General features: G+C 33.4%; 2 protein-coding genes and 1 pseudogene across 2 annotated transcripts; 2 read left to right on the forward strand and 1 right to left on the reverse strand.

Annotated features, from left to right (window-relative positions):
* Positions 1-11181: 11181 nt before the first annotated feature.
* Positions 11182-15109, forward strand: LOC120142921 (probable serine/threonine-protein kinase At1g54610). The gene is given in 9 exon segments (XM_039157385.1): positions 11182-12042; positions 12337-12438; positions 12440-12631; positions 12770-13087; positions 13195-13422; positions 13540-13640; positions 13739-13850; positions 13967-14437; positions 14674-15109. Coding segments are annotated over 9 exon segments (2187 nt in total). The 5' UTR covers positions 11182-11595; the 3' UTR covers positions 14890-15109.
* An 887-nt stretch (positions 15110-15996) lies between these two features.
* LOC120142882 (probable L-type lectin-domain containing receptor kinase VII.2) lies at positions 15997-16818 on the forward strand. The gene has a single exon (XM_039157357.1). It carries the CDS (start codon positions 15997-15999, stop codon positions 16816-16818), a length of 822 nt encoding a protein of 273 aa, XP_039013288.1.
* A 2252-nt stretch (positions 16819-19070) lies between these two features.
* LOC120142883 lies at positions 19071-24950 on the reverse strand (annotated as a pseudogene).
* Between the last annotated feature and the right edge of the window lie 404 nt (positions 24951-25354).

Consider the following 25354-nt stretch of genomic DNA (forward strand, 5'->3'; position numbering starts at 1 on the left):
TATTGTTGGAGATTATTTTTTTTTTTTTTGCAAGTTCCAAGGCTTTGTCCCGATTAATCTGGATTGATTTGGGTCGCATACTTGATTTTAGTAGTTGAATCTTCCAGCGATAATTTTTTGCATACACAAAGACTCGAACATAATACCTGGCTTTGGTGGTATAACTGTTGGGAGTGCTAAAAAAACTCGAAAATGTTAATCGTAATAATTAACCAGTATAACCGTTATACTTAACAGGTTAATTAATCGAATCGTTAATACTAAATAGTTTCGGTTAACCGAAATTCTAAAAATGTTGGTTAACGGTTAAGGTTACAATTAATAATTTTGATAAACGGTTAACCCACGGTTAACCCTTAATAAATTAAATTTATAATTATATTTCAAATTTATTATATTTTTACAAAAATAATTTAATATAAATTTCTATTATTTATAATATATACATATTTTTAATAAAATTTGTATAAAATAATTTAATATATATTTTTATTATTTTTATTTTTCTATTTCTTTAAAAATATAGAAACATAGTTACACCAATATAATTATATGTTTATTGTTAGATACTAAGATATTGGGAGATGTACATACTTACATCTGTGTAAGTATGTATTAAGTACTAAACTTTTTTATTTTATTAACTTACACCGGTGTAGTATGTGTTAAGTGTTACACTTTTTTGTTTTATTCACTTACACTGGTGTAAGCATGTATTAAGTGATACATTTATTTATTTTATTTACTTATACCGGTATAAATATGTGTTAAGTGCTACATTTTTTATAATATGAATTATGAAAAAAATGACAAATAATTGTAAAAGGTTAACCTATAATCGAACCATTAATAACGATTAACCTGTTAACCATTTATTAATGGTTAGATTACGGTTAGAAAAAACTTTTAATCGTCCATGAACAATCTTAGTAACTATGTTAGCTTTTAATTAAAATTTTAATTAAATTGAATCAAATTTCAAACCAAAAGTTTATCTTAATAATTTGATATGATTATAATATAATATATGTTTATAATTTTTTTAATTATTGAATATGTTACAAATATAAATATTTGATAAATTAACTTTAACTATGAGGCGACTAAATGGATTCTAATTTCTTAAAAAAAAGTTAAATAAAATTAATTTAATTTTTTTAAAGACATCCACACCTTTAGGGATGGCAACGGGCCGGGTTCGGGCCGGGTATTAGTCCCCCCGTCCCCGTCCCCGTTTAAAAAACCGGTACCCGTCCCCGTTTAAAAAACCGCGGGGATTTAAACGGGGATCCCCGTCGGGTAATCGGGGAAAACCGCGGGGAAACGGGTATCCCCGTTTAGCATAAACGGTTATTTAAACGGGTATTGGGCCGGGTATTGGGTCGGGTATTGGGCCGAGAATCGGGTCGGGTATATATATATATATATTTAAATTAAATATATAAATATATATTTTTTATTTAAATTAAATTTATTAATATTATATATATATATAAATAATTATTTTTAATATTTATCGGGTCGGGTATCGGGGCGGGTAATCGGGGCGGGTAATCGGGTAATCGGGGCGGGGATTACCAAACCCGTCCCCGTCCCCGTCCCCGTCCCCGTTTAAAATAAATGGATTTTCCCCGTCCCCGTCCCCGTTTATCATCCCCGAACCCGACCCGTTTAATTCGGTTTTCAGTTTTTCCCGTCGAGTTCGGATTTTTTTGCCATCCCTACACACCTTCCTGAACAAAAAGTTGATGTTATTATCATTATTATAAATGCATGCTTTATGCTTAGCTGCCTGTTTCATTAATTGGCTTAGCATTCAAGTCTTGCATCTACTTAGGTACACTGACACCAATAAAGAAGGGGAAACTTTGTACTAATTCTAACTTTTTAAATAAATTATGTTCTTCGAGACATCACAAAACCATTCATGGCCATTGCCTTGTATTTGACGCATTATTTATTTAGTTTCAAGATAATTTACACCGATGGTCATTAAATTATTAATTCTTCTTTAAACATCGAATTATCATTTTTATTAAAACTATTATTAATAACATTTTTTGGGTTAATTACATTATTAATTAATTTCGTTTATGATTTTTTTTATTTTTTTCATTGAATTTAAAAAAAATATAATGTTTGATCACTTTCGTTTTTATTTAATTAAGATGTTGTCACTTTTGTTTTTATTTAATTAAGATATAGTCACTATAAGTTAACTGTCTTTAGATTTTAACATATTGTTGATGTGTCAAAAAATATATATAAAATTAAAAAGGGTAAACTACATAAATGATCATTAATGTTTGAGTACTTTTTTTATTTCCCCACCAAAATTTTAAAATTAACAAATTGATCACTAAATCAAATAGTTTCTTATGATTCTTCTATTATCTCTCTCCGTCATCTATTAACCAGAAAAGTGGACTACATAAATTCGATGAAATATTTCATACTGATGAAGACAAGAATTCAAGGGTACGAAAGTTCGAGGAATTTTCAATCCAAAGATGTATTTTTTTTCTTTTGCATGGCTTTTATTTTTTCTGGGCATTCTTCGACTCTTTTACTTAATCTGATATTGTATCTTTAAGCATAAATTATTGACTGTGTTTTTTTGGTTGTTTAATGTGAAATTTGTTTGCTTCATCTCACATTATTGTCCTTTTTAATATGTTTCGATTTAGAGACTGACGATGAGTTGGAATTAACATGCTTAGCTTATTAATGAGTTTAATTTTTGGTTCGATTTTCAACTTTTTAACTGAACTTTTTGTTTCGGGTTTTGCATGCATTGAAAGACTCAGAGCTTAAAAAGATATTTTTCAATTTGATGCAACTTCAATTTTTTCAAATGATTGATTTGGAATGGGTTTTGACCATTTTAATCTGGGTTTTCATTAGATGTTAGACTCGGGTAAGAGAAAAAGGAGTCAGGTTTAACTATAAAGGAAAGTTCAAGAGAAAAGAATAAAGTAGTTAGTGAAATTTTGTTGGATCCCAAACAAAGAGTGAATTGACGTAGGAAAAGTGAAGAAAGAAACTTTAATGGGCGGTGTGGAGTAAGGGATGAACAAACTACTTAGGGTAGGGGTGTTAAAAAAAAACTCCGAAATCGTAAATATAAGTTAACTAGTATAATCTTTATACTTAACAGGTTAATTAATCAAAACATTAATACTAAATAATTTTGGTTAACTGAATCGCTAAAAATAATGATTAACGGTTAAAGTTACTGTTACGAATTTTGATAAACGATTAACTTTAATAAATTAAATTTATAATTATATTTCTAATTTATTATATTTTTTACATAAATAACTTAATATAAGTTTATATTATTTATAATTTATACATATTTTAATAAAATTTGTATAAAAATAACTTAACATATATATTTTATTATTTTTAATTTTTATTTCTTTGGAAATATAGAAACATACTTACACCAATATAATTATATGTTTATTATTAGGTACTAAGATATTGAGAGATGTACATACTTACATCGGTGTAAGTATGTGTTAAGTGCTACATCTTTTTTATTTTATTTACTTACACCGTTGTAAGTATGTGTTAATTGCTACACTTGTTTATTTTATTCACTTACACGGGTGTAAATATGTGTTAAGTGTTACATTTTTGTAGTATGAATTATGAAAAAAAATTGATAAATAATTGTAATAGGTTAACCTGTAACCGAACTGTTAATAACGGTTAACTATTTCTTAATGGTTAGGTTACGATTAGAAAAATCTCATAACCGTCCATGAACAACCCACTTAGGAGGATGTATATCACAAAATGGTATCGATCATTTTTTTAAAAAAATCAGTGGAAGAATACAAATTTATTCAAATATTAGTGACCATTTGTGTAATTTACCTTTTTAATTTTATATATTTACTATACCACATCAACAATCCATTAAAAATGTAATACCGACTAATCTTCAGTGACTATATCTTAATTAAATAAACATAAAAGTGATTATGTATTATGTTTTTTTAAAATCAATAAAGAAAAATGGATAAAACATAAATGAAAGTGATTAATAATGTAATTACCTCTTATTAATTATTTTAACAATCATGAGAAATCAAATTGGAAATGGTTGATGTGTCCACCTCAATTCTGTTGGAAGTAATGGTCAAAGTGAAGCATGATAAGATTCAAAACTAAGCTATATGAATGAAGAATAGAGAAGATAAGAGAGAAGAGGCTCTCTAAATCTTATTATTGAAAACATACTAAGTCTTTACAAGTCATGACTACTTATAGCAGCTTAGAGTACAAAGAACTAACCATAACTGAATGCATAATAGTAAAACTACATAACAGAAAACCTTAACAAACTCATAACCTCATAACTGTTTGCATAACAAAAACATATTACATTCATCAAACTTCTACACATTCTCACAAACACTCAACATTCTCTGTGCTTTACCAAACTTTTATACATCAGTTTGAGTGCAAAGTTGTGTGACCAGAAGTTTTTGACGATGTTTCACAAACATAGATGACGAAAGCGGTTTATTTAGGACATCAACTTCTTATTCATATGCTGGAATTTCATGCACCTGCAACTTACTAGCAATAACTATATCACGGACAAAAAACATATCAAGCTCAACATGCTTAAATTTTGAGTGAAACACATGATTAGCATAAACACCTACAGTATTACTGTTATCACACTATAAGTTTGTTCGGTCGTGCACAACCACATGAAGCTCCTTGAGAAAAGATATAACCCACACTAGATCAGCAGCAGCAGAGGCAACACTCCGATATTTAGCCTCGGTAGTAGAACGTGCAACGACCTGCTGCTTATGAGAGCTCCAAGAAATAAGATTGCCTCCAAAATAAAGACAATATCCCGAGGTTGATCGCCTATCATCGACATCAGAGGCCCAGTTAGCATTAGCAAACCCAGTTAAAGATAACCTCGACGATGAAGTGAAACGTAATCTATAATCGATTATTCCTTGAAGATAACCCAAAATCCTTTTGAAAGCCTGAAAATGCATGTCAAGTGGTGTCTGCATGAATTGGCGAACTCTATTAACTGAGTAAGCAATGTCAAGATAATTTACTACAACATATTAAAGAACACCTACTATACTTCGATACTCTGCAATATTAGTTATGAAATCACCATTACGCGCTGACAACTTGCATGTAGAAACCATAGGAGTTTGAAGTCCTTTTACATCATCAAAACCATATATCTGCAACAAGTCATGAATTTACTTTTGTTGACTCAATATTAATCCTTTTGAAAGCCTGAAAATGCATGTCAAGTGGTGTCTGCATGAATTGGCGAACTCTATTAACTGAGTAAGCAATGTCAAGATAATTTACTACAACATATTAAAGAACACCTACTATACTTCGATACTCTGCAATATTAGTTATGAAATCACCATTACGCGCTGACAACTTGCATGTAGAAACCATAGGAGTTTGAAGTCCTTTTACATCATCAAAACCATATATCTGCAACAAGTCATGAATTTACTTTTGTTGACTCAATATTAATCCATCAGAATCATAACATACTTCAATACCCAAAAAAAACTAAGAGGACAAAGATCCTTCAAGGAAAATTGTTTATTCAGTTTATCAATTACATTTTGAACTTCACCAGCATTGCTCCCTGTTAGAATTATGTCATCAACATAATCTAACATATACACCACACTACCTTTAGTCTTTCTAACAAAAAGAGACAAATCCAAACGTGCCAAAACAAAACCAACTGAAACCAAATAAACTCGAAGACTATCAAACCAAGCTCAAAGAGTTTGCTTTAGCCCATTGATAGCTTTGTTGAGCTTACATACCAAACCTTCATTCCCCTGTTCATATCCAGGTGATTGAGTCATGTAAACCTCTTCGGACAAAATCTCATTCAGGAACACATTATTAATGTCATCCTTTAGACAATGCAAGCGAAATAATTACACGAACAGTGGTCGGTTTAACCACTGGACTAAAAACTTCATGAAAATCAACTACAGGCTGTTGAAAAACCCCCTTTGCCATAAGTCGAGCCTTGTAGCGAGACACAGTACCATCTGGATTTCGTTTTATCTTAAAAATCCACTTACAATGAACATCATGTCGATCATTATGAAGAGGGACTAGGGACCAACTATCATTCTTCATCAAGGCCTTATATTTCTATTGCACCTCCTTAGCCCAATGAAAACTTAGCATAATTTCCTTAATAGAACAATGCTCATTATCCAGACAAGCAACCTGAAGAGCCTTAGGCTTTTGAATCCCATTTTTCCCTCTCGTGACCATGGGATGAACATTCTGAGAAATAACTAATAATCACAAGCAGTAGCATGAGTAGGTACACTGCCATCTAGATTACATAAAGAAAAAACAACATGCCCAACAAAAGAATGGAAAAACTCATGCACAACACCTAATTACTCAACACGTTTTGAAATCACAGAAACTGAGAAATGAGAACCCTGAAAAACAGGGCAGCATTCCCTAGAAGCTGTAAGAATATTTGTAATAGGTGAACCCATATCAGTATAAAGAACCATTTCCACATTATTAGGTGAAACAAATGCCTCCTCACTATTGCAACCAACACCTATAGCACCATGGGGAGAACCAATACTTACACCAGGTACAATAATTGGCAAAACCTCATTAGTTACACCAGAACTTCAAGTGTGAGAATAATCAACACGACCTCTAAAAAAAACAATCACCTTACCTGAATCATCCAAACATTTATAACCTTTATGAAAAAACAATAACCAAGAAACACACACCTCTGAGAATGAAATTATAACTTATGCTGATTAAAAGAGTGAAGACAAGGAAAACATGCGCAACCAAAACACGAACAAGAGAGTAATTTGGAGATTGATGATAAAGTACTTCAAACGGAGATCGACCACCCAATACACCCGTAGGAAGCCTATTTATTAGATAAACTACCAAAAAAAGGCATAACTTCATAATTTTATCGATAACAAAGCATGCGACAATATAGCAAAACCCATTTTAACAACATGTTTGTCTATGGTTTCTCTCAGCTTTACCATTTTGCTTAGATGTCCCTGGACAGGAGATACGATACAAAACTTCATTCGAATAAAACAAGAACTTGAGAGCCTAATACTCTACACCTTCATCAGATTGTAGCATCTTAACTTTATACCCAAATTGAACTTCAACCATCTTAACAAAATTAAGAAAGTATTACATTACTGTAGATTTACGTTTAAGTAAATAAACCCACGAATAACGACTAAAAATATCAATAAATGAGACATAGTAAACAAAACTATCTGAAGAAATAGCCGGTGCAGGTCCTCATACATAGGAAACAACCAATTGAAAATGTTCACTATATTTAGTCAAAGACTTACAAAAGGGTAATTTATGTGCTTTACTTTACATACAGATAATACAAACATGAGTCAACTTGGTTTTATTAGAAGAAATATTACAAGACTTCATAACCGAAAGAACAACATACAAAGAGGAATGACCCTGCCTCCTGTTTATCACATGACTCCTAGCCGTCATATAGAAACAGCTGATAAAGCCCCTCATCCGTGAACTTCCCTTGAAGAAGAATAGTTATGGTATGAGCATCTTTCATAAAACACTCAGAAGCATGAAATTCAATAAAAACATCATTATCACGCTCGAACTATGAGACATACAATAATTTTATTTTAATATTATGAACGTGTAACATATTTTGTAAAACCAAGGGTTTTCTACTGGTAGATAAAAATCCTCAACCAACATGATCGATTTTAACACCCTCACCGTTACCCATGAGTAAAGTATTGGCACCAGTATAAACTGTATCTGATTAAAAAATAGACAAGTCATTGGAGACATGATGCGTAGCACCCGTATCAGGATACCAAATAGTCTCATGTGGCACTGACAAACGAGCTGAATAAGAGGAGACATCCGAGTTGAAAACTGCAGGTCCTGAGGAAGCAAACGAATGTTTCCCAGGAGGCTAGGAACGGAGCTATTCGACAAATCCCTAGAGTAAAAACCACTTGCAGGTATGGGTAACTGGGCCCAAAACAGGAGGAACAACAGTCATTCCTGATAAACCAGAATTAGTCGAATAGAAAATCGGTGGTTATGAAAAAGGAACAAACGAGTGAGGAATATATAAGATAGGATGAACCATATGAGAAAACACTTGACCTCCAGATCGTTGTTTGACAAGGTTCAGTCGATCAAACTTTTTATGCAAATCACCAGTTAGATCATCACCTCCAATCACACCAGTATAGTCTCGATCAAAATGATAATAACAATTTTGCACCACATGGCCAAACTTACCACACAATTGGCATTGAGGCCTGTTTGAACCAAAACTCCATCCTCGACCACGACCATGGTAACCACCACCTTGCTGATCTCGAGTCTGACCCGAATGCAGTTGTGATGAATTATTTTCTTTAGCATCTAACTCAACATTATTTACTTCCTTGGATAAACGAGCCAAGTTAGCCGTAATGCCTTCATTCAAAAAGACTTTCTACCGAGACTCACAGTCCAACAACGCATCAGTCAGAACTTCCAAAGACAAGTTCTCACGAGAAGAAACGACAATGATTGATTCAAACTCCATTGAGAGGCCAACATGAGCAACACTCACATGCTTCTGCTCAGTGACAACACTACCCGATGTATTAAGTAAATCACAAATAGATTTAATCTTGGCAAGATACTCACTAATAGTCAAACCATACTTCCTTTGAGAATGTAAACTATGTATGAGAGAGAAATCTTGGCAACAGATTGAGCACCAAATAACCAAGAAATAGCATACCAAATGGAAGAAGTCGTTGTAAGACCAGTAAGATGAGGAAGAACCTCAATATTGATTGTTATGAGGAGCCAAGAGGCTAACAATTTATCTTGCTGCCTATGAATAAAAAAAGCAGGATTAACCTCAAGATGACCTGATGCACTCGTGACAAACTCATCTGGCAGAATTGAATCATTGGAAAGAAAGCTTATCAACCCATAAACGACAATTATCAAAGCAACTTGATGCTTCCAAATAAGATATGTACTCTCGGTAAGTTTGACAGTATCATGCTTAGTGATATGCTGAACCGCATTAAAACCCAAAGGAACAATCACTGAGATCATATGAGAGTTATCCAGATACAGTTTTAGCACCTCGAATCGGATCTGTGGCTAGATCAACCATGATGAACAAGACACAAAACTTCGACTAGATCTAAGAACACTAACCCGATCACCAACTTACTGAAGCAATCACCACAACACATCACAAAAGGAGTAATAGCGGTAGAAGAAACGACCACCATGATTGGCGAATGATACCGTGATAAGATTCAAAACTAAGTTATATGAATGAAGAATAGAGAAGATAATAGAGAAAAGGCTCTCTGAACCTTATTATTGAAAACATACCAAGTCTTTACAAGTCATGACTATTTATAGCAGCTTAGAGTACAAAGAACTAACCATAACTGAATGCATAACAAAAAAACTACATAACATAAAAGCTTAACAAACTCATAACCTCATAACTGTTTGCACAACAGAAACCTATTACAAAGCATAGTTCATCAACAGAAATATGCATTTTTATAATTATTTATTTTATTTAAAAAATTTCTTTTGTAAATCCGTGACCAGATTTTGTATTTCATGCTAATAATACAAATACAAGATTTGGGCATGATAGTGATTTAGTCAATGTTTACACCAACTCATCCAATGTAAGGAAATGATAGTTAAAAATATATATTTTTAAAGGATTCATTCTTAGTCTTAGAGCTTATCTACACATATATTTCATTTTTCTAAGGGTTTTAGTAATTTTTTAGAAGTATTAAGGCCAATTTGGTATAACTTTTGAAAAGTGATTTTCGAGAGTACAATAAAAAATAATTTTTAAAAGTGTTGTATAAAAATATAGTTTAAAATTTATTGTTTGGGATCGTTATTAAAAAGTGAGTTTAAAAAGATAAAATATTAATTATTAATATGTTGTAAATTAAAAGTATAATATTTATATTATATTTACACTTATATATAAATTTATCAATTTAAATAATAATAAATTCAAAAAATATTATTATATATGAATTATATCAATTTAAACTATAGCAAAAACATAAATAAAAAAATAATTATAATAAAAAAATATTTTATATAACTCACTACTAATATTTAATATATAAATCATGTAAGAACTAACTTACCTAAGTCGTAAAACAATCGTTGTTGTTCTTAAAAGTCAGAGTTTGAGCACTAGCAGCTGAAACAGGGTGATTGAAAGTGTTCATTAGTAATATAGAATTAAAATTTCTTCTAAACGTAAAGTTAATAATGAAAAAACTAAAAGTCTTAGTTTTACTATTGGTTTGAAACCACCATTTTAACTATATTTTTTTTAATTTTTTACATGTTTAATATTAATTTATGGGTTAAAATATTTTTTTAACTAAAAGTGATTTTAAAAAACTTTACCGACACACTAAAAAAGAAAACATAATTTTATAGTTTATAGAAGAACACATGAGGGGTGAAATACACGAGGGATATTGGGATTTCACTGGTCAAAAATGGTTTGGAGTGTGAATGAATTAGTGGTAGGCCAAGGCCTGCCCTGAATAATTATAGTAATATTTACCAAAAATAAACGGGTAAACAACCAATTTGGTCATATATTTTTCAAAATCATATATAATAGTACGATTTAATTCTGTTTTAGTCACTTATAATTAAAATATTAACAATCATACCAACATATTAGCATGAAATAATTTTACATGATCATTGAAGAATAATAATAAAAATTAAAACAATATCATTTTTTGTTTTTTATCAGTAAATTATCAAAACATAATCAAAACGTGACGTTAACTATTAGTATATTAAAAAATAATAATTAAATGACTAAAACAAAAATTAAAGAATAAGTGAGTGACCAAATAATTAATTTACTCGAAAGGAAAAAATAATAACCCATACATACACAATGTAATTGTCAAATCGTAAACGCGTTAAATGCAGCAATACAGCATTCAAACACTCAATTCAGCAGAAAAAAAAAAAAAAAATTCTCTTCTTTCCTTTGTTTTTCCGTCTACAATCCATAATTTTACTTCCTTAACACGTTTATCAAAAAAGAAAACCCAAAGACCACCCACAGTTTCCTAGTCCATTAGTTGATTAAACATCTCTCTGTTCTTTGTTCCCAGATTTTCAGTTACTTTCCCGAACATTTCTGGGTTTTTTTAAAAATCTGTTTTTAATGGTCAATACTGACGGGACTTGTACTCCACTCACAATTTGGAAAAATTTGGGTCTTTGGGGGTGACTTTGAATTGTTCAAAACGATTCAAGATAAAGCCTTTGATTGCTCTAGACTTGTGTCGTCCAAATTCTTCAACTTTGAGGGGTGGGGGTATTTGATGGATTGGATATTGTGAATTCTTCGAATTCTTTTGGATTAGTTTGTAGATGGTGAATTAAGGGTTCTTAAAGTAGGTTTATTTGTTGTTGTCGACTGTAATTGAGTGTACATATAATACAAACATGGGTTGCATGAATTCCAAGTCCCCGGCTGTCGAAGATAGTCGTGAGAATCACAAAGAGAGGCTCAGACCAAAAGGGTCATCGTCAAGAAGAGAGGAGATCGTTGTTGGATCGAAGGATAAATTCGATGTCGGTGATGTTAAAGTATTGTTGATTGATAAGAAAACGAGTGGTTCCAATCCTTATTGTTATAATGATCAGGCTGAGAAGGAGAGGATTATTGATAAGTTTGAAGTGATTGAGACAGTCGATAAAGTCGAAAACTTTGAGGTTACTACAACAATTGCAGCCCATCATCATCATCATCCTGGTTCCGGAAGGGTGTTGAATAGCATAAAAGGCGAGCAGGTTGCAGCTGGATGGCCTTCCTGGCTTGTTGCTGTGGCAAGTGAAGCTATCAAAGGATGGATACCTCGAAGGGCCAACACCTTTGAGAAGCTGGATAAAGTATGATCCTTTACTTTGCTTGATCAATGCTCATCATATATTGAATGTTTCGAATGTCAAATGAAAAACTGAGCGAAGCTGATTTTGCTTTACATTTTCTCATTAGCTTCCCTAGTTCACTATAGGTAACCTAATCAAATGTTTATGAAGATCCTGTATTCTGTAGTAGTGTCCATGGTGATTTAGTTTGTCAGAGAAGCTCATCTTATTGTTGTATCTATAGGATTTGCATTATCCATGTTGATATTCTCATTTTTCATTTGGTTTTTGTATGATAGTATTTCATTCTCGCAGATTGGCCAAGGAACTTATAGTAGCGTGTACAAGGCATGCGATGTGGTTCATAATAAACTGGTGGCCCTAAAAAAAGTACGATTTGATAATCATGACCCTGAGAGTGTGAAAGAGTGTGAAGTTCATGGCAAGGGAGATTAATCTCTTACGAAGACTTGATCATCCGAATGTTATCAAATTGGAAGGCTTGATCACATCCCCAATGTCATGCAGCTTATACCTTGTTTTTGAATACATGGAACATGATCTCGTGGGACTTGCGTCGCTTCCTGGAATCAAGTTTTCCGAGCCTCAGGTAATAGAGAGATGCAACATGGATGCAGCAGTCACCTGCACAATTTTATTCTGCTGTTTATAGGGATGTATCTTCTTGGACATTTCTTTCATTTTTAGCGTTTTTTATTCATAAATATGTTTTTCCATTTTTGGTCAGATTAAATGCTATATGCAGCAACTTCTAGGTGGACTTGATCATTGTCACAGCCATGGTGTCCTCCATCGTGACATAAAGGGTTCAAATCTTCTCATTGACAGTAATGGAATCTTAAAGATTGCAGATTTCGGTTTAGCATGCCATTTTGATCCTCATGATAGTGTTCCAATGACGAGCCGTGTAGTGACTCTTTGGTATCGACCACCGGAACTTTTGTTGGGAGCTTCTTATTATGGGGTTGCAATAGATTTATGGAGTGCTGGTTGCATACTTGGAGAGCTATATTCTGGCAAACCTATTTTGCCCGGTAAAACAGAGGTATTAGGTTCAAGATTTACACATTTGTATAAGTTTGTTTTTATTTAACGAAATTAAATCAAGCATTCTAGTGTTAGGCTTTTTTTTTAATATTTTTGATTTTATAGGTTGAGCAGTTACACAAGATTTTTAAGCTATGTGGCTCACCATCCGAAGAATACTGGAGAAGAGCAAAATTACTTTATTCAACGGTGTTCAAGCCTCTTCACCCTTATAGACGATGCATTGCTGAAACGTTTAAAGATTTTCCTTCTCCTGCTGTAAGTCTCATGGACACCTTGCTTTCAATAGATCCTGTTCATCGCAGAACTGCAGCGTTTGCTCTGAAGAGTGAGGTATGCACAATATGTCGATCATCACCAATGAATTTCTCTTGATTAACTTATGTTAGCACTTTTCACCTGGAATTTGTAAAAGTTTCACTGATTTTTTTCTCTCTGGCCTTCTTTCAGTTCTTTACAACACAACCTTTTGCATGTGATCCTTCAAGTTTACCCAAATATCCTCCTAGCAAGGAGATCGATGCTAAGTTGCGGGACGAAGAAGCTAGAAGGTATATGTTAAATTTGATTATTATTGAATTCAAAAATCAGCATGGTGTAGATTTTATTTTGGGATCATTAAGATTAACCTCTTCTTATATTCTCTTAGGCAAAGAGCAGTTGAGAGCAGGTCAAGGGTTGACATTGAAAGGAGGGGGCAGAAGGAACTGGTTTCTACGACATCATCCAACTCTAATGCTGAGCTGACCTCGTTCTTGCAGGTATTTTTGTTTTCTTCTGAAGATTTGATGGCTATTTATTTGAATGTCAGTCATATGCAACTAGATTACACTTTTTCCTTGCTAATTGCCTTTGCCTCTTGCTCCTCGAATTACAGAGAAGACAACTGCATCCTAATTTGAAGAGCAGGAGTCAAATGTCGAACGCTCGCAACACAGATGGATTTTCTGGTTTATTGGTTGATCCCTCTAAACAAACTAATGCTGCAAAAGAAAATAGTAGAGACTTCTTGGAGTACAATAGAAAGAAAGTTTCGCATTCTGGTCCATTGGTCTATGGTGTTGCATTCGGGAAATCTGGGAAGGAACCCGATGATCTTACTAGGCTCCCATCCAGGGCTAACTTATCGAAGTTATCCGGTTTAGTAGCAACTAGAAAATTGGCTCCTGAAGATCACAGAGACAGATCTGGACCTTCGACTCCGGATGCAGTGAACCAAGCCAGTAGGTCTCGCAGATCGTTTAATGAACTAGAGCCTCCAGGAAAACACAACGTCAGACGCCATATGCCGAAGACTGCCGAATCCCCACAGAGAGGAGGTGGTAGACCATGCGTTAAGGAACCGATGGTTAGTTTCTAGACGTTATTCTTTATTTTATTCAGCGTTTGATTTCTTCGACTTTTTTCGTTGTTTTCGAATTGATATGCATGGATTAGGCTTCAATATTTCTGTGGTCCACATGATATTTTTTTTTTCCCTTTTAGCATTCTTGCCTTGCAAGGTGCAATTCTAAACCTGGCTTTCATGTGAACATATAATGTATTCTGAAACCTGCGTATTCTTATAAATGCTATAATCTACAGCATGGTCGTGGTCCGAGGGGAAACAAAATCTACGTCTCGGGTCCATTACTTGCACCATCTGAGAATGTCGATCAAGTGCTCAAGGAGCACGACCGTAAGATTCAAGAATTCGCTCGAAGAGCAAGACTCGACAAGAAAAAAACCGGGAAACTACAAGCTCAAGGTAAGCAAGGGACAGAAAATTCATTGTTCTTCACTTCTCGCGGAGCTGGATAGATGTTTCATACTATTTTCTTTTTTTCGATCTTAGTGATGAAGAAGCTGGAAAATCAGGTAATCTATTAGCAAGAGATCATTAGATTACAGGATTTACCATGTATAGTGAGTCCCCATATGGGTAGAGCTCAAGGAAAAAAATATAGTATTTGAGCAAAAGTACTCATTAAACTCCCTTTGATTTGGTTAGCCATAAATTTATCTGGAATTGTAGCTGATTGCTACTTTCTTTTATACATCAATAATAGAATGAAGAAGACGGATTACAATTTTGAAACTGTTTCTTGGTGTGACATGACCTCTGAATGATTTACTTGAATAAAATCTATTGCCACCTGACTGTATTCACCTAGTTAATTAGCATTCGAGTATTATAATCGTTCTGTGATTCACAACACTAAATATCATTACAAAATCTTTCGATCAAGATTGAGATGCAATTTTAACAAAATCATTTTATCTCGACTTTTCTTTAGTTCTTCGACATCGATAATCTTTTGATTTTTCATTTACAATAAATTTTTATTTAAATTAAAAGAATAATATGAAACTTAACTAATCTCATCAACATGATTATATCATTTGTATAAATGATTTTCAATCAACTCCATATACAATTTTCTTCGCAATAAAGTCTGACATGATCCTAAACCTTAAAAATAAGAATAAAAATTGAAAGCCTAGAAATTTACATTATTCTATTTTTTTAACGAAATGTACGAGTTTGGAACATAATAAAAAGTTGAGTTATCATTTTATAACTTTTAATAGTTGAGAAACTCAATAAAATAATATTATATAATCAAATGATTATTTTATAACTTTTAATAGTCAAAATACTTAATAAATCAATACGCTATAATCATGGGATCATTTGTAAATTTTAACCATTTAAATATTATTTTTATAATTTTATAATAATAATTATTTCGACGACGGATCGCTGTTTAAATATTATATTGATTTCAGTATACTGTTTGTGTGTTCTTTTCTACGCTTCGAACCAGAACCACAGCTGTCATAACTCTAGGACTAAAGCTGAATGCCTAGAAATCATAGAGCTTTTTGACATGCAACCCAAGCTGTGATCTCCGTTTATGGTTTCTCATGTCTCCTCTGTTGTTTTCATGTGCAATCATAACCCTCCTTTTGTTCTTCGCTTCGGTAGTTTCATCTCTTGAATTCGTTTACTACACGAACTTCCACTCTACAAATCTCTTCACATTCGGCGATGCCACCATTGATTCTTCTTCTTCTTCTTCTTCTTCAATTCTCTCCCTCACAAACGCAACTTTCTTCATGGGTCGTTCCTTGAACTCTTTGAAGATCCCTGTAATGTCAGCTAATTCATCAAAGGTGCTTCCTTTCTGCACGTCTTTCATCTTCTCCATCGTCCCTCTCAAAGGGTTTCTCCCAGGTCACGGATTCGCCTTTGCTTTCTTGCCGTCCGATGGTATATCCGGTGACAGCTCAGCTCAGAATCTTGGTCTTTTTAACTTCACCAACAATTGTGATCCCAATAGCAGCATCTTTGGTGTTGAGTTCGATGTGTTTGCGAACCAGGAATTCGATGATATCAACGACAATCATGTGGGTGTTGATGTGAACTCCCTGAAATCCGTTGCTTCAAGTCCTGCTGGGTTTTGGGGAGGGCGTAAAGATGAAAACTTTAAGGGGTTGAAGCTTAATAATGGTGTGAATTATCAAGTTTGGATTGATTATCAAGATTCTATTGTAAATGTTTCCTTGGCTAAAGTTGGGGAGATAAGGCCTAGGAGGCCATTGATTAGTACGTTTGTGAACCTTTCTGGTGTTTTCCTTAATGAAATGCATGTGGGATTTGCTGGATCAACAGGGCAACTGTTGGAGAGTCATAGGATTCTGGCTTGGAGCTTTAGTAATTCCAATTTTTCAATTGTGATGCTTTGATCACTACTAATTTGCCTTCATTTGTGTCACCATAGGATTCAGTGTTTAGATCATTAGGGTTCATAGTTGGAGTTACCATTGGGGTTGTCCTGCTTGTAATCATCATTTGGATTGTGATGTATTTTGTTTACTTTAGACACATAAGGAAAAGAAATGCCATTTAGTCTTCCATTTATCTTATGGGAAGTGGGAACTGTGCATGATTTCAACATGCTCAAGCAATTTGTAAGATTTGGGGTGTGTCAATATTCAAATGGAAACATATGCGTTTGTTAGCACATAGAGAGCTACTTAGCTTAGTAATCATGATTATATATTCACTTTGTCCTGGCTTTGCATGTTGTAAGTTGCTTTGTACCAAAGGGGCTCAAACATATAGTTTTATTAATTAATATATTCAGGCCCATTGATCAAGGAGCTCCACTGGTCTAGTGGTTACATTTAATAAAATTATATTCATAAATATTCTAAAATTATATTAAAAGTATTAACAAATAATAAGAGTGCAAGAAGTACTCAACATTTGAAAAAAAATTAAATGATAAATCTGTTAGCCAGATGATATTTTTATATTAAGAGTCCGTTTGTTTCATTGAAAATGTTTTTTTGAAAAGTGTTTTTCATAAAATAAATTACATTTTATAGAAAACATTTTATGAAAAATATTTTAAGGTGTTTGGAAGAGGTTGTATAAACCATTTTTCACTAGTTGATGAATTTTTAAAATATTAAATATAATAAATAATATTATTTATCATAAAAACTTATTATTATTATTTTTGAAATATTAGAATAATTTATTTATTATTGTTAAAATATTATTTCTATAATTTTATTAATAAAAATATTAAGAATAGCACATTCTATTCAAATAAAATATTATATATTATGTTAATTATTTATTAAAGTAATAGTATTATATTATATTTTAAAAATTATTAATTAATATATTTTAAATATCTTAATTAAAATATTATTAGATTGTTATATTAATATTAAATACATAAATAATATTATTCATTATTAATAATATTATTTTTATGAAATTAATAAATTATATAAATTTTATTAATAATATATTATATATTAATAAAATAAAAATATAATATCTTATATTATTATAATATAATTGAATATATTATGATAATATTAAAAAAATGTAATATTATATTATTATAAATATTAATAAATATTTTTGAAATATTTTAATAATTAATATTTTTATTGAAATGATATTAAAATATTATATTGAAATTAAATTCATAAAATAAAATTATTTTGAGTATTTATTATTTGAAGTGAAAAGTTTAGAAAATGACTTACGGAAAATCAGATTATAAGTCATTTTTCATAAAATAAAAACAAAAGTTTGTTGACCAGAAAATGGTTTACATTGGTCAATCAATTTTCTTCCAACCAAACACAGAAAAATGAAAAAAAAAGTTTTATAGAATATATTTTACATGAAACAAACATAACCTAAATTAAATTATGTATCTTGAAATTTTATCACTTTATTTATTTGACCAACATTAATCATTAAATTTAGTGTTTATTTGAATCAATTGATATACTTTATTGTGTCGTGGTAATGTCATCTAATATTTTAAAATGAATTTTTTGTATTCAATTAAATTCTTAAATCAAGAAATTAAATAAATTAAGTCATCGATATGAGAAATTTATTTGAATAATTTGATTGCTAAGATATTTTTGTCACGTGATACACTAATTTTATCACATGAATTTACAGATTATTAAATGAAAATTTTAAAAAATATATTAAAATTCTAAAATTAATTTTAAAAGAATATAAAAATTTATAAAAATGATTAAATTTATGTCATAAAGATCTAAAAAATAATAAAATTTAATGGATCAGTTCATATCATTATCTAAACATAAAAAAATTTAATAACAAGGGGATCAGTTCATATCATTATCTAAACATAAAAAAAATTTGTCATTAATTGGATCCACATTATTATCAATATTGAACAAGCATTTTAGCTCAATTTCATATATCAAACATGCGAATTAGATTAATTTCACAAAGATAAAATATTTTTCATGTCAATCACAGATACTAACATGTTGGGACATATCCAATTATCAAATTTTCATATCGAAACATGCATAGACATACCTCTTCAAGACACAAACTATCCATTTACTTAATTTAGGCCAATAATGAGATTTAAGCATTTTAATCATATACCACAACAAATATACATGCAAAATGAAACGTGATGTCAACTACACTCACCTAATATGACTTTAACCGATTTTGCGTCGGGTTTGACCATCTCCTTCATCGATTTGTACCCTCCGATTACCCTAGTATTGAGCAACGCAAGTGCTATATGTTGGGTTTTTGGCAAAGTCCCACATTGGTTGTGTATAAGGAGGAGAGAAAATTCTTTTGTTATAAATAGAGCCCTCCTTCTCGTTAGTTTAGTATCCCACAAATATAAGTATTCTTCACTATTAAAGGCTATTTGTACTCTTTCTTTCTTTGTAATATTTCCTCTATTAGTGAAATATTATTTTAGTAGTGTTCGAGGAGGTAGGCATAATTTTGGCCTAACCTCGTTAAATTTTGATGTTCTCTTTATGTCTATTTAATAGCTATTTTCGGGTATAGTTGTTGTTAATTATTGTCCTATTAAAATTACTTGTCTTGGTAGTTCTGTCTAAGGAAAGTGGGTTTTAAAAGGGACTATTGTGACCCCTCCTCTTTCCTGAGAATCTACCTCGGGGTGATTTTTAGTACAATCGTTTTCACACTAGTCACCTAGATAATAATTTCAAGGTGAATATGTTATTGGTAGAAATTAACCCGAATTCCACAACAATTGGTATTAGAGCTCTTGGTTTATTTTAGTATGTTCTGTGGTTGCGGCTTAGGCTGATCTTCCACATCAGAAAAAAATTTCCTTGGGATAATTGACATTCCGCATTGACAGCTATTAAATAGAATTTGTAGCAGAAATGATAGACGCTTCTTCATCTTCAATTTTGGCAAGAAATGTTGTAACAATTGTTAGATTTGCAGTGGAGATTTTTGATGGCACCGGTCATTTCGACATGTGGCAAAGTGAGGTTCTAGATGCCCTATTTCAGCAGGGTCTAGACATTGCTATTGAAGGAGAGAAACCAGATGATGTTGAGGAGAAAGAATGGAAGAGGATCAATAGAATGACATGTGGTACTATTCGATCGTGTCTTTCTAGAGAGCAGAAGTATGCATTTTCTAAGGAAACTTCTGCAAGTAAATTGTGGAAGGCACTGGAGGAGAAATTTTGAAGAAAAGCGGTCAGAACAAACTCTACATGAAAAAAAGATTGTTCCACTTCAACTATGTACCAGGTACCACTATGAATGATCACATTACTAGCTTTAATCAGCTGGTGACTGATCTGATGAATATGGACGTGACTTTTAAAGACGAAAATCTGGCTCTGATATTGATGGGATCACTTCTTGATGAGTTTGAGTATCTTGAAACTACTCTACTTCATGGGAAGGTTGATGTGTCTCTCAGTGAAGTAATTGATGCCTTGTATAGTTATGAATTGAGAAAGAAAGACAAACAAGAAAACACAAGTGTCGAAGCAGAAGCTCTAGTTGTTAGAGGCCGTTCGAAGAGTCAGAATAAAGGAAGGAGAGGGAGATCGAAGTCAAAGTCCAGATTGAGAAAAGATGAATGTGCCTTTTGTCGAGAAAAAGAGCACTAGAAGAAAGAATGTCCCAGGCTAAAGAATAAAGGAAAACCTGAAAGGGGGAAGGCTGTCTCAGAATCAAATGTGGTCGAGTATGATGATGCAGATTCAAATTTCGCATTCACTGCTACGCCATAAACCAACAGTTCCAGTTCATGGCTGTTAGATTCAGCTTGTAGCCACCATATGACCCCCAATAGAGAATGGTTCTTTGATTTTAAAGAACTAAAAGGTGGAATTGTCTACACATCAAATAATTCCCCTCTTGACACACTTGGGATTGGTTCAATTCGCTTGAGGAATCATGATGGATCAATCAGAACCTTAACAAGTGTCCATTATGTACCAGATTTAATGAGAAATCTCATCTCTGTGGGAACCTTAGAGTCAAAAGGTTTAGAAGTGAGGGCAAAAGATGGGATTATGAGGATTATCTCTGGTGCACTGGTGATAATGAAGGGAATCCGGAAAAGAAACAATGTGTATTTCTTTCTAGGTAGTACAATTGTTGGGATAGCAGCAGTGGCAGCTTCTATTGATGAACATGAGTCAGAAGCAACCAGGTTATGACATATGCGCTTAGGGCATGTTGGTGAAAAATCCTTGAAATTACTGATAGATCAAGGATTATTGAAGGGTGCTCGGGCTTGCAAATTAGCTTTTTTTGAGCATTGCATCAAAGGGAAGAAGACGAGGGTGAAATTTGGAACAACAATCCATGATACTAAAGGTATTTTGGATTATGTTCATTCAGATATATGGGGGCCTTCCAAGACAATTTCATTGGGAGGAACACACTATTATGTCACCTTTGTTGATGATTTTTCCTGGAGAGTTTGGGTGTATACAATGAAGACAAAAGATGAGGTGCTAGGATTTTTCCTTAAATGGAAAAAGATGATGGAGACTCAAACAGGCAGAAAAATCAAACGTCTCCGTACAGACAATGGTGGAGAGTACAAAAATGATCCATTTCTGAAAGTCTGTGAAGAGGAAGGTATTGTCAGGCACTTCACTGTTAGAGGTACACCACAACAGAATGGGATGGCAGAGCGTATGAACTGAACATTAGTGGAGAAGGTTCGATGTATGTTGTCTAATGCTGGGTTAGGCAAAGAATTTTGGGCTGAGGCTTTGGTCTATGCTTTTCACCTTGTCAATCGCTTACCATCGACTGCTATTGGTGGTAAAACACCATTAGAGAAATGGTTTGGAGAACCTGCTACAGATTATGATTACTTACACGTGTTTGGTTCCACTGCATACTACCATGTTAAGGAGTCAAAGCTGGATCTAAGAGCAAAGAAGGCGATCTTTATGGGGATCACCTTTGGTGTGAAAGGCTATCGTCTTTGGTGTCCAGAATCAAAGAAAATAATCTTCAGCATGGATGTTACCTTTGATGAATCTACCATGTTGAGAAAGGTGACTTCAGAAAAATTGGAGCAGACAAATGGACTCCCAAACAGGTGAAGTTTGAAGGAAACATAATTGTCCCAGCCAGTAAAGAAACTGATGTTGACTCTCCTATGGTAGAAGAAGAGTCAGATGAAGAAGAGGTTCAAACCCAAGAACCTCCACAGCAACATGAATCAATTGCACTCAGAAAGGGAAAGAGGATCATTAGACAACCTGCTCGTTATGCTGATATGGTCTCTTTTGCATCACCAATTATAATTGATGACGTTCCTGCCACTTTTAATGAAGCAGTCCAAAGTTCAGAACATAAAAAGTGTAGGATCGCCATGAATGAAGAAATGTAATCCCTTCAAAAGAATCAGACGTGAAAAAGTGTGTGGAATTTGCCAAGGTGGAGATTTGTTGGTTTTTTGGCAAAGTCCCACATTAGTTGTGTATAAGGAGGAGGGGAAATTCTTTTGTTATAAATATAACCCTCCTCCTCCTTAGTTTAGTATCCCACAAATATAAGTCTTCTTCACTATTAAAGGCTATTTGTACTCTTTTTTTCTTTGTAATATTTCCTCTATTAGTGAAATATTATTTTAGTGGTGTTCGAGGAGGTAGACATAATTTTGGCCTAACCTCTTTAAATTTTGGTGTTCTCTTTATGTCTATTTAATATCTATTGTCGGGTATAATTGTTGTTAATTATTGTCCTATTAAAATTACTTGTCTTGGTAGTTCTGTCTAAAGAAAGTGGGTTTTAAGAGAGACCATTGTGACCTCTCCTCTTTCCTAGGAATCTACCTTGAGGTGATTTTTAGTATAATCGTTTTCACACTAGTCACCTAGATAATAGTTTCAATGTGAATCTGTTATTGGTAGAAATTAACCCGAATTCCACAACACTATCGTGTGTTCATTCTTCATCTTATTGCTTCCTCCAACAGTTCCTTGCATGTATAATCGAGTCCCCAAGAATATCATCCCGTTTTCACATCGTTTATTGTCTGTTAATGAGCCCAAAAAAACAAAAACAGTACGATAAGAACAGAAAACTGGTTTTAAGGCATAAATCCCGGCACCACCTTTGTGTGAACTAAAGGATGCGGACGAATAAACATAAACGACGAAAACATAGATAAAGATATCATTTTGATTTTCCCAAGAACAAAATTGGTGGAAAACTGCAGGTTCTTAAATGCATCGTAATATTATAATATCGGTCGTTTCAAATCGATGTACAATAAGCTAGGCAGATTGAATTAAAACAATTAATGAGTTATTTAATGTGGATGTGAGATTAAGAAAACCTACCCCCCAAGCTTGGCCTTGATTTGTTTGATGTGTTCAAGAGAAAATGTCGTTGTCGAGACAACAACAGGCTTGAACTCTACCCCAGTAACCCCAGATCTTATCATGCTTTTATCATCTTCAACATAAGTGCTTTTTCAACAGGCTCCACCCAAAATCCGATACGGTGTTGAAAGCTGACCATAAAACATTCGGAATGTTCCTTATTAGGCTGTTGTTTTCGACAGAAAGTTTCGTGGTTGGGGCTGAAGTAAGCGAAGGAAATGTCAACGGAACATTGGGATTCTCGGCTCTTTGCAGACAAGAAAGAAGAGCGCCCATGAGAGAGTAGCCGTCGCCAAGTGAATGATGGAGCTTGAATATTAGATTACCGGCTGCGTTGCTTGTCGGGTACTTGATGATGTGAATGTTCCACAGTGGCCGGTTGTGTGGGAGTTGTTCCATTTAAATCTTGGACAGATAGTCGCTTAGATGAGTGTCGTAAGATTCGGGAGATAATCCGGGAGGGAAAACCGGGATATTTACATGATCTTCAAGCTTCACTTCAACCTTCATCCATTGCTTTACACCATTCTCATCAACCTGTTGTTTATCATGATAAATTAATAATCAACGGTCTGAACAGCTGCTTCTGCAAGCTATGTGCGTTGTTAAATACTTACGAACCCAAACTATTTAAAAAGAAAAACAGAATGTACATGATGGAGGAGAAGAGAGGATTGATCGGAAGGAAGACATCTCGAAGCAAAGACAACGTCGGAGAATCATCGATCGGGATTTCAAAGTCCAAAACGGCGAGAACGAAAATGGAGAGCACTGAGCTATTGAAATACTCTCCGATGGGACTCACTTATTAGAATATAAAATGCAGTTGTCTACAGCTGATTAGCTGTAACTGTTTTTGGTTAAGTTGTTGTAACTGTTCCTGGTTAGTTGGGCCGTTTCTGGTTAGTTGAGCTAGTTAGTTAAGCCTGGTCTTATATATAGTGGGCCTGTCCACTATTCATGAACTGTGTGAAGTGTTATTTTGTATTCTACTGAACCTTGTATTCGTTTTTCTACCATTCAATAAAGTTTTACAGTGTTCATCTTCTCTCTTTTTGCTTTGATTCTCCTTTTTCTTTCCAGTTCATCACTGCTACTGTTATCTTTCTCTTCTATCATGGTATCATTCGCTTAAATTCCTGCGGCCTATAGCTTTCGTTCTACGTGGTTCTCTGGCTCTCTTGTCAATTTCACTTTGGTTGCTCGCGATTTGGGATTCGTGTTTCGTCGCGTTCTCTTCTCTGTTGATCCTCTTTTCGATTATGGTGAGATTGTTCTTTTACTGCTCTCAATTGACCGTGTGTACTGCTTCTTCATTCGCCTATTTTTCTTTCGGCGTTCCTCAATTTTGTTTTTTGCTTCAATTCTGTTGTTGTGCCCTCGCTTGCCCTAATTGCTCAGATTGATGCAAAATTGGTGAATTTTTTTCAGTCTCTTGATCAATTTGACTTCCGTCTGTGCTTGTTTTCAGATTAAGTGTTTTATCGTTGGTGCCTTGTTCTCTTGCCCTAATTGTGTTCTGGTTGTTACATCGTCGGTGGTTTGTTCTTCTATTCTGACTTTGATCGCTGCTTTGCCTTCGCTCTTCGGAGGATCTTCGATACTGGTGAGACCTTTCCTATATCTTATTTGGTTAGCTTCCTGCTTCATGCTTTCTGCGTTCTGGTTGAAGACTTGTGTCTGGACTGTTATCTACTTTGTGTTTTGGATTCTGTTTGCTTTCTGCATTGTGTTTGTTTTTTGAATGGCGAATCCCGTTGATGAAAATTCTCTAAATTCCATTAGTGGCTCTGCCTCCTCTGCTCCTAATAGGTTATTCTCTACTAAGAAAATTAATGTTACCTTAGATGATCACAACTACTTGATATGGCATCAACAGGTTTTTCTCACTATTAAAACACATAGACTGCAGAAGTATATAGATCCTCATGTTTCTTGGCCTATACAGTATATTACTTCAGATGGTGTAGTTAGTTTGAACCTTGAATATGAAATGTATGAGGAACAAGATGGAGCTCTTGCCTCATGGCTGCTCTCTACTGTTAGTGATGAAG

This window comes from Hibiscus syriacus, unplaced genomic scaffold (assembly GCF_006381635.1).
Source record: "Hibiscus syriacus cultivar Baekdansim isolate YM2019G1 unplaced genomic scaffold, ASM638163v2 tig00110831_pilon, whole genome shotgun sequence".
NCBI classification, from domain to species: domain Eukaryota; kingdom Viridiplantae; phylum Streptophyta; class Magnoliopsida; order Malvales; family Malvaceae; genus Hibiscus; species Hibiscus syriacus.

Bases quoted from the DNA above. Each gene is read 5' to 3' on its own strand.
- LOC120142882 (XM_039157357.1), top strand. From the start codon at position 15,997: ATGTCTCCTCTGTTGTTTTCATGTGCAATCATAACCCTCCTTTTGTTC.